We start from the raw sequence: 16,039 nt of genomic DNA, 5'->3' as shown, positions 1-16,039 counted from the left end.
CAAGTGGACTAATCAATTGGTTGGATATTCTGACATCTCTTATTGTTTCCATAAAGTCTATTCTGTTTATATCCTTCTAGAGTTTCAATGTCCTCATGAGCTGCTGGGCTGACACCTAGCTCGCTGCTGGTGAAGGTGGAATAGGGAGGGCCAGTCCAGAGACCTCAAGAGACCTCTCATATAGACTGAAAATCAAAAAGCTTATGTTTGAAAGTCTACCCAACTGATGTTAATTCAAGTCTGACATGAATTTATTTCTAGAAGACATAACAAATTCCAAACACAATGACCATTTAGCTGTTTCTGACACTATTCACAAAGAAGTAAATTTTGTTATTATTATTGCTTAATATTAAGATCTGTTAGTCTCAATGAGAGTGTAATCAAAAATTGTATATGTTCACACAATATTTATAGAAAAACTGCCAAACTGGCAAAAATGCAGATGGGAAAATTTTATTGTAAAGAAATAAAGCAGTATTTGTTTTCAATAACCAAAAGAAATGGCTAAAAAAATGTGATCCTAAATTCAGAAAAAAGACTGTTGTAATAAGCAGATTTCATGTGCCTTGGTACTAAGTATTAAAAGGCTTAATTAAATTTAAAAGGTTAAACAGTCCTCTGTACCTTACTTCTATAATTTGCTTGACAAGAATCTTCTTCGGTGATTAAAAAAAAAAAAAGGAACAAGCAATAGTCTGGCAGTATCCACATAACACAAATCATAGAATGCAGGTACAACTTTATGAGGTTCACCAATCACAGAATTTTCATGCTGGCAGGACTCTTATAGGTTTATTTAATCCAATCTCCTCACTTTACAGATGAGAAAACTGAGGCCCAGAGAATTAAAGTGACTTGCTCTCAGATGACAAGGCTAGCCAGTAAAAAGACCTCACGTCTGCTCCATTGCTATTAGAGGAGCTCCCAGGACAGATAAATCAGCATATTCCAAGGTGCCTTCCTGGTTAAGATGCCTGCAATTAGTTGATTTTGATTATAGCACATAAAGCTTCCTTTAAAATACCTTTAGTTTAATTTCCTACTTAACAAGAACAGAAGATGTCCTTACCACCTCATAAAACAGGTAACTAAGGGAGAAATAAGACCACTGGGCTTAATATAAATAGTCAACATGAAATTCTTATGTAGATACTGGAGGAAGCGTGTTTTTCCATAAAACAAGGAGTGGGGCATGCTGCCTAGAGTGAAATGTAAGGTAAGTCTCAAATCACCTACTAAGGATTTCTCTGTGTTGCTCAAAAGGCATGCACATACCAGACACATACGTGTGATAGGAAAAGGCTTTCAGGTAACCTTGCTTAAATGAGGCAAGGGCTAAGTCAAGTCTACTGTTTATCTTCTTAGAAAGAAAAAGTGAGAAATGTGGGTCATTTTCCTGGCACACCTAAAAAATAGAGTCCTGAATCTAAAAGATTTAAAACATTAAACAAGGTAATTTGCTAGTTTGTTAATAAGGCCAATTATGGAAAAAAGGGTGGAAGGAGTCTGTAAAACAAATTTAAAAGAGCTTTTTGAACATTAATATTATATGTGTTACAGTCTTTAACTTCCTTCATGAGTTTGGAAAATAGGCCTCATTACATTTACTTAAGAAGAAGCTGACTTCTGGGTATTTACTTGAAAAATCTGAAAACATATTCCTAAAGATGTAAGTACCCCTATGTTCACTATAGCCTTATTCAGGTAGCCACGTCACGGATACAACCTAAGTGTCCCTTGATGGATGATTGGATAACAAAGATGTGTTACATATGTACAATAAAATACTACTCAGCTGTAAAAAAGGATGAAATACCATCATTTGCGACAACATGGATTGATCTTGATAGTATCGTGCTAAGTAGAGTAAGCCAGATGGAAAAGGATAAGAATCATATGATTTCACTCATATGTGGGATATAAAACAGAAAGCAAGAAACAAACAAACATAGACAACAGTATGATGGTTACCAGAGGAGAAGGGAGTTAGGGGAAAGGGTGAAGACGATAAAGGAGGTCAAATACATGTTGATGGAGGGAGATGAGACTTTGGGTGGTAAGCAGACAATGCAATATACAGATGATGCATTACAGAATCACACTCGACACTTACATAATGCTGTTAACCAATGTCATCCCAATAAATTTAATTAAAAAAAAAGAAGCAGAGGAGATATGGACAAGGTTCCCCAGCTGCTAATTAGTAAGGTTAAAGTTCAAACCCAGGTCCCATTCTCCCACTCTAGCCTCTATGCTACATGGCTTCTTAGGTCAGGATTAGAGAGAATAAATACTGTCTTTCAATGTTAGCTTCTAAGCCCTTATTCTTTTCAATCCCATAATCATAAAAAGAATTGACAGAAAACAGAAGATACAGTTCCTGAATAGGAAAAACGGGGACTATAGGTAATGATTTTTCATATCTATATCCTTTTCCAATGAAACAAATATCAGCCAATAAGGAACAAGCATATCCTTTACTATAAGCAGTACCAGAAAACACTGTTACACTGACTTGAACTTGCTCCTACTAAAAGTGCTAGGTCACTTCATCATTGTATGGGCATGTTTTAGAAACTTCATGTGAAAATTAAACCAAAGCTAAAATAGACTGACAGAAGGAAAATGTTCTTGGTTAAACTACAGTGTAAACCGGGATGCTGTGGAGCTTTCAGGCTAAAATGGGACTGTCACAGAGTGCGTACTTGGCAGCAATGTCAGCCCTCAGGTAATTTGGGCAAGGGCATTCTCCTCTCCTCTGCAGAGTGAGAGTCACCTCACTTCTTACCCAAGGTAATCATTCAGAGGATGCTCTGTTCACAGTCTCTCACTTCCATTAGGCTAACTTTCTGCGATCTCACCTTCCTTGGACACTGCCAGGAATCATAAAGCAAGCGGGAGGCTGGCAGAAGGCCAAAATAAACACCCTAACATTGATTCAATTTAACCTAGCAAGAATTTATTGACAGTGCACTGTCCATCAGGCACTGTGCCTGATGCTGGGGATGATGATGATAAGAATAACAACAGCAGTAGCTACCACATACTGAATGCCTACCATGTGTAGACATTGTTATAAACAATTAACTCATTTAATCCTCCAAACAACCTTAATTTGCTTGACAACCTATTGTTATCTATATATTTGTAACAAGGAAATTGAGTCATGGAGTAGTTTAGTAACTTGCCCAGGATCACAGCTAGTAAATGGTGGATGCAAACCCAAACAGTCTGGCTTCTGAGTCTGTACTACTAGCTACTATATTATATTGTACTCTAAATACATAGGGATGAGGAATACAGGAGTTAAAAAGACTATCCTCACCCCTAGAGCCTATAGCTTAATTGGAAAGAAAGACAAGTAAACCTTAGAGGAACACATAAACCAACCCAGTGTTCAGGGAAGGTGCCCAACAGGAGATGTCCTATCAGGTGAATTTAGTAGCTAACCAGAGAGAAAGAAGGTTATTGGGTGCATTCCAAGGGAGAGGGCAGCTTTCATTAAATCCTAGGGTGGCGAAAAGCATGGAGAGACTTGGGGACCACAGGCTGATCATTAGAGCTGTGCACAGAATGTGTGTAAATAACAGTGTGTTGTTTTGTGGGGGAAGGAAGAGGGTTGGGGAAGGAGGGCTAAAACATGAGGGTGGAGAGGAAAACAGAGGCAAACTCGTAAAGGACCTAGCATGGCATGCTAAGGTCTGGAATTTATCTTGAAAAATATGGGAGGCCATGGAAAGGTTTGAACAGGGGAGCGAGCTGCATCTAACCGTCAGTAGTGTAGAAATGGTCAGATGAGAGCGAACCTAGAGGAAAGGGAAGCAGATAAGGAGCTGGCAACAAGTGCTACTAGGTGAGAAGACAGTAGGCCTGACTGAGGTAGTGGCATTGGGGTGGAAGAAAGTGGACTTACGTGAGCAATGCGGGGAAGGAAACAGCAAAAGTACCTGGTGACTGACTACATACGAGGGACAGGGAGTAACGGAAAGCGATACCACCAGGATTCTACCTTGAGGACGCAGGTAGAGGTTTGGCATGCACTGAGACAAGGGGCCTTGGAAGAGGAGCAGGTTTCTGATGGAAAAGGACCCATTCACATTTAAATCTCAGGCACTTGTCTCAGAGGAAATTCATCTAACAAAGAGCTCTAAATTCCTTCTTTAAATATCATTCACAAATAATAAGGTTTTCATCTGTCTTTCCAGACTATGAGTGATCAGAAGCTAAAAATTCAGGGGGAAGGATTTATACCCACGAAACAAGGAAGCTGACAGGAGAAAGGGAGCAGATAGAAAAATAATTAAAAAGGACAACTTGGGAACAAAAAGAATGCAGCAAAGAGCCCTTTCTGTCTCAATAGGGTAATCATAGCACATTGCAAGAACAGGTTGTAAGATTAACCTTATCATCAAGAAAAGGTTAATTTGTGCTCTATAGGCTGTTTTAATAAGCAGAGAAATAGGAAATGGATTTTAGAAAGGCACTAATAGAAATAGTTCAAATAAAAAGTCTGAACTGCTGCAAAAGCTTCTGTTATTTAGAAAATTCACTTAATGTAGAAAACCTCAGTTACCAACATGATGGATAAAACATGCAATTGGTCCAATGTCTCTTTTCAGGAAGTGCCACAGTGATCAACCCAGGCTCTTCCACCAAGATAAGCCTTCCGCCCTCAAAGCCAGCATCTAATTGTTCCCCTCTGTCACCTTGAGAAGACCTAACTGCTCTGTGATTACTGGAGAGCTTTATGGTTGATTTTGCTCAAAGTGACATTAAGCTGGCTCTCATTTTAAGGCCATATACTGCTCCCTTGGCAATTACTTCAAAAATTCTAATAGAAAAAAGAGAAAACCATTGCCAGGTACAGAATTAATCAGTGTCAAATACATTCCTTACCTGTCCCTTATTATGACTTCACCGCAGGATTGGCAATAAAATGTGCAACAGTCTTGGGCTTGTGAGTTTTGATTAAACACTGAAATCAGTTCTAAAGGAAATCAATAAAATAGCAAATCTTAGGTTTGGGACAAATATGTTAATTTATTTATAAAAGTTTAATAGCCACAATAAATTACCATCGATAAACACTGTTTATGGTCTACCCAAAAGGATACATTTAATTAGTGTTATCTAATGACTCAACCAGAAGCAAATATTGTGAAGTGTTTTCAAACCAACAGATTGTGCTAAGTGTTTCAGAGCTAGGTATGGCCGTAGATTATCCATGTAACATGCTGTTGTGTTACTTCTCTCATTCCATAAATACCAACATTAAGGATGAGAGAAAAGGGTCTATTTCTTTCACATCAAGCTAACTACACAGAGCTGCACTATCTTCAGCTTTTCTCTGCTATGTGTTAGGTGGACTTTTTCATCTGCGTCACTGCTGGTAAATAAAGCTCTTAAATTTAAGTTTAATTTGATTTAAACAAGATTTATGTCCACTCGGACATATTACCAGTATGAACAAACAAAATGAATCTTGAAACTGGTCTTTATTAAACCAGTTCCTGGGAATGGAATGGCTCCTAAGAAGAATTCAATCTTCTGAGTGCAAAACACAATTTCTGATTAAAGCTGTGGAAAAACATATATTTTCTACATTATGTGAAGTGCAGCACGAGGCAGTATGTTCTCTTAATTTCCATTACTTTATTCATAAGAAAGACAAATTTTTTCATCACCCCATCTCCCCCCAAAAAAACTCCACCAGAAATACGTCTATTAAAAAATCTAAAGAAACGAGGTCTTATCTATTAGAATCAAACAATTTGAATTTGGTTTATGCTACTTTGTACGTATTGTAAAATTAAATAGGCCTGGGTAAAACATCCAAAATATTCTTTTCGGAACCAATAAAATTTTCAGTGAAATACTCCCCTCTGCTGGTCACCCAGCATGATCTACCGGCTCAGGTTCAAGTCAGAACTTTCTGCCCTAGTGGCATCTTGGGAGAGCACTGCCACCTGGGGATGAACCTAATGCCTGTGCTGTATCAGATTTTACTGTAGCCAGTGCCATGTGAAAGGTCATAATCTGATCTACATTACGTTCTAAAGAGTATAACATATGTTTACTAGGGTCTTTAGAAGAACGTTCTTCTAGTTGAAACATAAACTTTTTAAAAACCCCGAATCACAAATGAATGCTAAAAATTTCAAAACTCACTTCCTACAATATATTTTGATTCAAATTTACATCAGTATGCACCTATCTGACATTTATTCATTCAGCAAATATTTATTCACCACCTATTATGTGGAAAGCACTAAAGCAATTAAGTACTGAGGAATCTACTTTGCATACTCTTTCACGCACTGCAGAACAGCTTTGAAAGCTTTCGTTTTCAGGTATTTGAATAAAATGTTTTAAAAATATAAAGAAACAGGAGACTAATGAATGCAAACAATATGCAAACCAATACACAGCAGTCAATTTATTTTGTCCTCCAGTTAAAATCAAAAAATAATGTTTGCTGATTATAAAATTTTTAAATAGTTCAAGTTTTGCTATTTGTATATTAACTTTTACAGAATATGGGTAAGCAACAAACCAATTCTGTCTCTGGAAGGTTTCTATACCTCCTTAGTATGAGACCAAAAATCACATCCCAGAAAACTAGCAGCAGATCTGAAAACACCCCACTGTGGCTTCTATGCCTGCCTTGCCCAGATTCCAGATAGACAACACATTCCAGCCGTGGTTACTGCTGTTCATCATGGCTAAAGAAGTGGTGATGACTTCACAAGATCCAGGCTCCCACAGCTTCTTCCCTAAAACAATGCTTCCTCTGCCCACTCGTAGGTACACTCAGAGAGTTCGTTAGTTCATTTCTCATCTTGGTGACCCATTCTTCTTTCCATGAATACTACAACAGTTATTCTTAGTATTTATCTTCTGCCATTTAAACTACATACTTTTTCTTATCCCTGTCCCTGAAACCAACTCCACCCAACTCAGACTACTTATTCATTAATCTAGTAGTTGAGAAAAAATTAACCCTCCAGCAAAAAAAGGAGAGAAGCTCCGTCTATCTTCTCTTTCTTTTCAAAAGTCAGCATAGAGACTCAAGGGAACTGAAATATGTTCCATATCTCTTAAATGGCTCTTCAGAACAATCCTGGTGACCCCACCTCTAGGCTCCATGTAACTCAGATGAAAGCCTTAGTATAAATGGGGCAGCAGTGAAGTCTCATAGCTGGAAGAACTAAAATCCTTATTTGATAATGAACATCTCATTGGTCTGTTACAGCCTCTGTTTCCCCTTTTACATCATTTTTAATGCTCCAAAGTATATTACTTACATGGTAGGAGATACGATAAACCAATAATTTTTCAAAAAACTATTCTGAGAAACGTTTCTACTGTTACTGAATCAATGTGCCAGTAATAAAATATTGGAAATATGACAGGCACATCAATCAAAATCAAATTATGCATCAAACTCAATTTCAGAATGTTTACCTGTACTGTTCTCTCTACGTAGTGTCTCTACATGGGCAGGATCATTTCTATCACTTGGTTCTCTGGTCAAATATCACCTCCTCAGAATGGCCTTTCCTGACCACCTTCCACCCAACCCAGTCATTCTCTATCCCATTATTCTGCTTTACTTTGCCCATAGCACTTTTCTTTGTATCCAAGTAATTTTAATTTGGTCATTATCTATTCCTACTCATTAGAATGTAAGTTCCATGAGGGCACAGACCATCATAGCTTGTTCACTTCTGCATCCCAAGAACCTAGGTCAATCCCTAGCATATAGTATAAAGAAACATTTATTGAATTAATGAGTTTCTCTGTAATGCTTTAAAACCAACCAGGTCTTGCATAATTGCCATCTGATTTAATCTCACATCAGCTCTGTGAGCAAGGTAATTTTATAATTAAAGAAACAAAGCGGGAGGCATATGGGGAATCTCTGTACCTTCCCCTTAATTCTGCTGCGATCCTAAAACTGCTCTAAAAAAATAAAGTTTATTATGGAAAAAAAAAAAAAAAAAAAAAAACACCCAAAAGAAACAAAGCCTCAGAAAAGTTATGTAACATATTCAACTACACACAGCTGATAACTGGCAGAGCTGGCCAAGAACCTAGATCTTCTTGACCCCCAGTTCTTTCCATGCCACTGATGAGGAGTTATTTTCACCTGGGAAAAGTTTAACTATTCAAAGGAAAAGGCCCCTTTGATTTATAACAAAAAATTAAGTGCAGGAACAGGAATGCTGGTAGTACTTACTGGTGCTGACTCCTGCCCGTGCCTGCAGCCGCAGGTGCAGCCCATCTCCAGGCAGATACTGTAGCCCACGGCAAGAAGAAGGTATAAGCCTGACCTCTGCTGGAAGCCAGATCTCTGTGCAGCCTTCAGAGGTTTTCACCTGGAGCGATGATGGCGTTACAGAAATATCCATGGGCAAACCTGCTTCTTTTGGCTCTCTGGTAATTAAAAATAAAGCACACACACAAAACTTCTCACTGATGAAACCCACATGATGAAAGAAACAAAAGTGGACAAAGATCTCTCCATTCCTCTTCAACTAATCCCAGAAAAATAACAGTGAACCAACAGTAAGGGAAACTAGATTTAGATCAGGTCAGACAGAGTTCATTATATTACTACTGTAACATGAAAGGTCTGGGACATATATTTTATTCTTGCTTCTTTTTTTATGGTAATGATACATTTTAAAATGTGCACTTTTCCCCCATTGCTAATGTTTCTGAGTCCCAACTCTTCTAGTGCTTCCTCCATCTACTTCAGCCTGGACCTTCCTGAGGCTGCTCCCAGAGCCATTCTGCGTGCACAGCCTGCCATTCCATTTCCTCATGCGCCCCATTTCCTCCCACTAGTCTTCCCAATTTCAGCTTCTTCAAACCAGCACAATCTAATGCTGGCCTGTCAAATATCATGTACTTGTTCTCTGAAATATTTTTTTGCAAGAGAATTCAACAAGACAGCATTAGACAGTGGCTTATTCATCTTTGCATCCCTTGACCCTAGCATGGTTTGCACATCCTTTCACTCACTCATTCATTCATTCAGCACATCTTTTGTAAGTTCTATAATGTGCCAGGCACTAGGAGTACAATAATTAACAAGATAGTTCCTGTACCCACCTCCCTCTCAATAGGGGACAAGCAAGTAAACAGGAATAACTGAGGGATCAATCCCCAACAGGGGATTGCCAAGTAAAGAGAAATGCTCAAGGGATCAATGAAAACTAGACTGTACTTATTCACGATAAATACAGGGTACTATGGAGGCACATGGGAGAGTATAGGGACTATCTCAGGTCAAGCACTAAGTGTTATTTAAATAATGAATGGGAGTGTGAGTAAAATATTCTTGCTTCTGAGACTAGCATTACAATGATGTTTTATTTTCTTACAGTGAATTGAAGTATTGTTATTTGATATACAGGATTTTGATAAAGAGACTGAGATTATGTGAAAAAGTACAAAAGAAAAAAACTTTCTTGTCAATTTTAATAATAAAAAAAGTAACTAAGAAAACAGTTTAAGAAGTATGAATACCAAGCAAATAGGACTTACTAATCCGGTTCACTACAATCCCAAATAACTTAGTATAGGCAATAAAGAAGAAACCACAGGCCCTGTCCACTTGCTAGGTATCAAAAGTACAGAGGGGGATAAACACATACAGAAATGATTCTCATCTGAAGCTGAAATATGCTTAGCATTGTAACTACAGTGGCAAAGCACCCTGACTCCCTTTTAAGTGCAGACAACAGGGGCAGGCCAACTACCTCATGTCACCTACGTGCAGAATGCGGGCCATCTACATAAAGGTCATCTAAGCCCGAAAGTCATAGCATGTGTTCAGGCGTGAATCTTGGTTAGTTCTCTTCATTTGTCTTCGAAAATCTTAAGACTACTTTCTGGCTAATTTCTCTTCAAAATATATGGTTCTGCATTTAATTGGCAACACAGAATATCAAAGAACCTGAAATTCTCCAGGAAGATAGCCGCAAACTCTTGAGTCAAAAGTCCAGTTTTAAGAAATTATGGTTAAAAAGCAATAATCCTCTAAAGCACAAATCAGAAAATTTTATACAAAGAAAATTTTTTACATGTAAAAAATTGCAAGCCATATATGATGTCTGTTGCATATTCTACTTTGTAGTTTTCTTTTCCAACAATCCTTTTTAAAAATGTAAAATCCATTCTTTGCTCATAGGGTGTACCAAAACAGCAGGTTAGATTTGGCCCGTGGGCCATAGTTTGTCAACCACTGCTCTAAGACACACAATTTTCCCATTATACTACTTCAGTGATTTTCAAATTGGACTACATGGTTGGCACTTTGGAAGTATCCTAAAGGATACTACTGGGATTCTAAGGCCCCTCTCAGAACCCATCTCTGGCTTATCACTCTTCTTCCCTTTCTTATTCCTGAAAAACTCAGCCTATCACATAAGGCTGAGCAAGGTAGGCATCTATGCAGTGGTGGGAGAACCACGGTGGCCTGGGGTTTATGTGAAAAACCCAACAGGGTGAGGAGGGCATCTGCCATATAGCCTATGAGCTAAGGAGGGCCACCCAGCAGGGATGTCAGATCCCAAGAGGGGTGAGGAGGGAATCTGAAATGGAGTTGGGGGGTTTCAGAGCCTGTCTTAGTCAGCTCAGGCTGCTATAACAAAATACCACAGACCAGGTGGCTTAAACAACAGACATTTATTTCTCACAGTTCTGGAGGCTAGAAAGTCCAAGACCAAGGTGCCAGCAGATTCGGCCCTTATTGAGGGCTCCCTTCCTGGCTTTCAGATGGCCACCCTCTCACTGTATTCTCACAGAGGGAGGAAGCTTTGGTGTCTGTTCTTAGAAGGGCATTAATCTCATCACGGTGGCTCTACCCTCATGACCTCATCTAAACTTAAGTATCTACTAAATGCTCCATCTCCTCATATCATCACAGTGGGGCTTAAGGTTTCGAGATACAGATTTCGAGAGGACACAAACATTCAGTCCATAACAGCGTGAGCAAGTAAGGAGTGTCAACAATGAGTAGGAGGAAAAGAAGTAGCGAAGGATGCCACTGAATTAGTTACATAAGGAATTGACCATGTAAATATATGTCATGAGGATAATGGAAACCAGGATTCTCACTGTGGGAGAACAGAATTACAAATAGGAAACCAGAATGGAACCTATGGTGATAAATTAGAATTGGAAATATCTGTGTGAAGTCATGGTTTTAAATGTATATAAACAGACACAGTAATAAATATAGATGTATATGTACACATGTGTATGTATGATGTAGATACAAACATACACACACACACACACTCATACATAAACATCATACATATGCCACACACATACATTCTTCTAGTTCTGTCCACCAATGGGCCTGGGAGAAGTGACAGCCCAATAGTAACGAGCAAACTTTGTGCCCAGACCTTGGTTTCTAAAGGTCATTTTCCAGTTAAAAATAAACTAAAACAAAACAAAACAAGGTTCTTTGGAAAAATAACTACATCCAGGAACAGAACAGGAAAAAAATGAGATGAGTCTGGAATATCTTACTATGCAACAAAGAATAAATCAATAAGTGATAAGGACATGTCAAAAAAGACAGAATTCATCTTGAAAGGACCCTTACTGGCCACATCTGGTGTAATGTGAGAAAAACGGTAATCCACTGGGGGGAAAAAACAAACAAAAAAACAGGACTATGAGGGTCCATACTGGTGTAAATAAATGAATGAATAAAATGAAAGTCTGATGAGGAAAAGGGTATTTACACGGTCTCAAAAGACTTCTCTAAAACTTTTGAAGTTTTAGAAACCCTAATTGTCAGCACTCTTTATAATCTGAGGCTTTCTTCACTATTCGCTTGTATTCTTTCAGGTGTCACACTGCTTGAAACTATCCAATAACTTCACATTTCATTCTGAGTATAAGCTAAAGTTCTTTCAATGGCGTATAAGACCCAATGACATGCTAGAGCCAGTTGTTAAAATTCCAGGCGTTTTGCAAACCAGTTGACCTCACTTTGGTAGCCTGACATCATCCATGGTGAAAGTATTTACAGAATAGCAACCAGTAAATGTGGCAAATCAGGGAGGTTTTTGTTTGGTTGCTTTGCTTTTTGTAAAGCAGGCTGTTAAACATTTACTAGCACACTACTCACTGTAAGACCCTTTGCTATGTGCTCCCACAGCGCATCAGCATCTCTCTCTGAACTAGGTGTTCCGTCGCACTTACAGGGAAATGCTCAGTCTTCTACCAGGTTATCTTTTGGTTCCAAACCTTACTTCTCCCAGTTTATAACTCAAATGTTGCTTTCTTATTTGGAGAAATTTGGTTGTAATTTTTCTCCCAGTCCCCTTTTCTGTTTTATTTTTTCTAGGTACTTATCTCTATTTAAAGTAATATATATTTCATTTATTTTGTGTATTTTTTTTGTCCAATGCCTCCATTAGACAGTAAACTCAATGAGAGCAAGTATTTTTGTCTTTGCTGTTGCTACTACTGTTCACGGCTGTACACCCAGCACTTAGAATTTTGAGTTTTTGACACTAGAACTCAGTAAATATCCATGGATTGAACAAATGGATAGCCAAGGTTTATCCCAGGAATGCTAAGATGGCTTAACACAAATAGATTTTTCTGATGCATTCACAGATGTAAAGATTAAATGAAAAAAATATGACCATCACAATATATGCAGAAATCACTACAGAAAATATATCTATTCACGATTAAAACTCTTACTCAATTAAGAAAAGAAACTATGCAATCTACTAAACAGATTAACCAAAAGTCAGCTTCATCGTACCTAATGGTAAAATGCTAGAAACATTTCTTTTAAGATTAGGAACGAGAATAAAACTCAACTGTATAATTTACATTAACTGTAAATAGACTAAAAATTCTAATTAAAATGCAGAGATTGTCAGAATGGATTTAAAAAACTCCACCCAGTAGATGCTACAAAAATTTTATAAAGACATAGATTGAGAGCAAAAGGGTAAAAAAGATATACCATGCAAACAGTATAATCAATTGATTTCTGACAAAGACATTGAGTTATTTCGGTGGGAGAAATGACAGTCTTTTTAACTAATGGCAATGAAAAACTGGATATCCTCACAGGAAAAAAAAAAAGAACTTTGATCTCTACCTCTCTCCAAATGTAAAAAATGAATTTGATATTTTCACTGACCTAAAGGTAAAACTATGTGACTCCTAGAAAGTACAGAAAAAAATCTTTACAAATTTGAGTAGCCAGGGATTTCTTAAGACACAAAAAAACACTAACCACTAAAAAAAAAAAAATCAATAAATTGTATATTCTTCTGTTTAAAAAACGCTATTAAGAAAATAAAAGGTAAATTACAGACTGGGAGAAAATATTCACATACACACACACAAGGCATAAATGAGAAAGGTCTTGTTTTCAGACTATATAAAGAACTCTTCAAATTCAACAATAAGACAAATAGCTTGATTTTTTAATGCCAAAAAATTAGAAGATATTTTACCAAGGAACATACATGAATAATCAAAAAGCAAATGAAAAGGTGCTCAACACTATTAATCAGGGAAATGCAAATTAAAATGACAATGAGATACCACTTTATACCACTACAATGGCTAAAATTAAGACTGATAACGCTAAATGCAGACAAGAATGTGAAGCAATTGAATTCTCATTTTTTTTTTTTAGCAAGAGTGAAAAATCATACAACCACTTTGGAGAACTGCTTGGCAGTTTATCATAAAGCCCCCATCTACCATATGACTTGGCGTTTTCACTCTTAGGTAATCACCCAAGAGAAATGAAAGTGTATGTCCACAAAAAGACTTATATAACATTATGACAGCTTTACTCATAATAAGCAAGCTTTAGAAACACACAAAATATCCTGCAATAGAAGAATGGATAAATGAATTGTCATATATTCATACAGTGGAAAACAACTCAGCAAAAAAAAAAAAGATTGACTTTTGATATATGCAATGATAAAACATGAATCTCGAAAAAAATTGTTGAAGAAGCCAGAAACCAAAAAGTACATACTGTATGAATCCATTTACACATAGTTGAAGAAATGGCAAAACTCAACTTTATTGAATGAAATCAAAAGTGGTTGCTTTTAGAAGTAGGGAGAATTGACTGATGACAACAGCTTAACAGTCAAAGATCTCCAGGGACAAGTCAGTAGTCTAGCAAAGTTAGGTTTCTCAACTTGCTTAAACAAGGGAGACTAATCCAGGAGAACTGTGAAGGGCCCCTTTGATAGGGGGAAGTAGGGAGGTTGTCTTGTTTGGTTTTGTGTAAGGTTTGGGCTCCTAATAACCCTACAAGGTGGAATTGGAGATACTTATCTGAACTCATGATTTGAGAGATAAAAAGAAGAGTAATAAATAGCCCCATTTTACAATTGAAAAAAAATCAGATTAAATGAATATACCCTTGTGAAGAAATTAGAATTTGAATTCAGTTCTCATGCCAAATCCAAAGCTGCCTGCCACAGATACCTGGCTAATTTAAGGGAAAAAGAGAAAGCTAAGCATCAATCTACCTCAGAGTGGCGCTGTGTAATAATTTTTTAAGAATTTTAACATTTAATTTATTGTATTTGAAATAGTGGTCACAAGGGAATCACATACTACAAAACAAACAAGAGAGAATACTTTTCGTGTGCAGACTTCTCATTGAAACTCGGAATATGAATAAAAGAATGAACTCCAATAAGTCTGCAACTTTTGTTAGTCATTCACCGGGCACACGTTTTGAACGACTGCCAGTTTCTCAGCAGTTTGGGGAAGAAAAAGCACACCGAGTTTATTTACAAAACAGGAAGCTCTCACTTTGGAACTGATCTGATAGCGAGGATCCTGAAAAGAGGTAGACAAGGCATTTTTTTTGTGCACTGTTTTGTTGGAAACGCCAGGCATTGTCATCTGTGTTTTACATCAGTGCTCCTCAAACTTTAATGTGCATCTGAGTAAGTTCTGATTCAGCATGTCCAGTGTGGGGCTGAGACTGCATTTCTAAAAAGCCCCCAGGTGATGCCGACGTTGTCAATGGGGTGGCGGGGGGTGGCACTCCACTTTGAATAATCAAGAGGGTTCTAAGCAACAGGAAATAAACTAAAAAATCCGTCCTTCCAAGGGAGGCGGAGACTCCCCATGCAGCAGAAAAGCGAGCTAGGCACCGCGCCTCGGGGTCCACACTCCCACCCCCGGCCTTACCCCAGGATCAGCAGCGCGCTCTGCAGCTGTCTCCGCACCTCCAGGAAGACGCGAGTCGCCGCCGCCGCTGCCGCTGCCGCTTCGGCCATAGCGGGCGCCCAGCCGGAGACTCTGGCGAACAGGGCCCTTAGGAGTAAGAGCAACAAGCACGAGCGAGAAGAGCAGTAGCAGGAGCAGCAGCAGCAGAAGCAGCAGCAGGGGCGGCGGCGGCGGCGGCGGCGTGGGACTCCCGGACCTATCACTAGGCTGAAACAGCCTGCCAGCCCACAGCGCCGCCTGCCGGGCAGACGCGCGCCTCCGAGAGGACTCGACCTGGGGCGGGGGGCGTGAGCTTTTTCAAATCCCGCTTTATGGAACGAGTTCTGAGAAGTGTCGGCGGCGAGATCCAAACCGCCATTCCACTTTGTTTCTTACGGGCGTGATGTTTTAGTCTCCCTGGAAATGACCTTAAAATTCAAACCCGGAGTGCACGCCTTCGGTTGGCGTAGAGAGGGGTGAGGCTGGAAGAGAGGAAAATGATAGAGGGAGGCGATACAGGCTGCCACTGTCCCCAGGAGTCATGAGAGCAGAATTCTCCGCTCCAAACCCACTTTATCTTTTGTTTTTATAAATTACGGTCTCTTTTTTAAGAGCTATGGTCAGTCAGTCCTTTGGTAGTTGTCCTCCGTCAGGCGTCAGATGTCCAGCATTGACTTGGCATTGCTTCTCAATGTAGACACGATCGCTCCCAGATGGAAACAGTTGCAAAACTAAATTTTCTGCTCCCTATGCTGAAGAGTGGTTAAATCCAGTTTCATGAATCACAGGA

General features: G+C 38.7%; 1 protein-coding gene across 6 annotated transcripts in view; it reads right to left on the bottom strand.

Moving 5' to 3' along the window:
- The window catches only part of UBE3D (ubiquitin protein ligase E3D), a 129,919-nt gene extending 114,294 nt beyond the window's left edge, over positions 1-15,625 (bottom strand). For 3 of the 6 annotated variants that reach the window (XM_039852990.1, XM_039852989.1, XM_039852988.1), the window contains exons 1-3: positions 15,232-15,414; positions 8,243-8,439; positions 4,900-4,990 (exon numbers count right to left, since the gene is read on the bottom strand). In XM_039852990.1, the coding sequence (XP_039708924.1) occupies positions 4,900-4,990; positions 8,243-8,439; positions 15,232-15,320 (377 nt within the window). In that variant the 5' untranslated portion in view covers positions 15,321-15,414. Of the gene's footprint in view, positions 1-4,899; positions 4,991-8,242; positions 8,440-15,231 lie in introns of all 6 variants that reach the window. The other 3 variants (XM_039852993.1, XM_039852992.1, XM_039852991.1) reach the window with 3 other exon arrangements.
- Positions 15,626-16,039: the final 414 nt, after the last annotated feature.

The sequence above is a fragment of the Pteropus medius genome, unplaced genomic scaffold (genome assembly GCF_902729225.1).
Source record: "Pteropus medius unplaced genomic scaffold, Ma_sr-lr_union100, whole genome shotgun sequence".
NCBI lineage: Eukaryota > Metazoa > Chordata > Mammalia > Chiroptera > Pteropodidae > Pteropus > Pteropus medius.
This window is presented reverse-complemented; position numbering and strand designations above follow the sequence as displayed.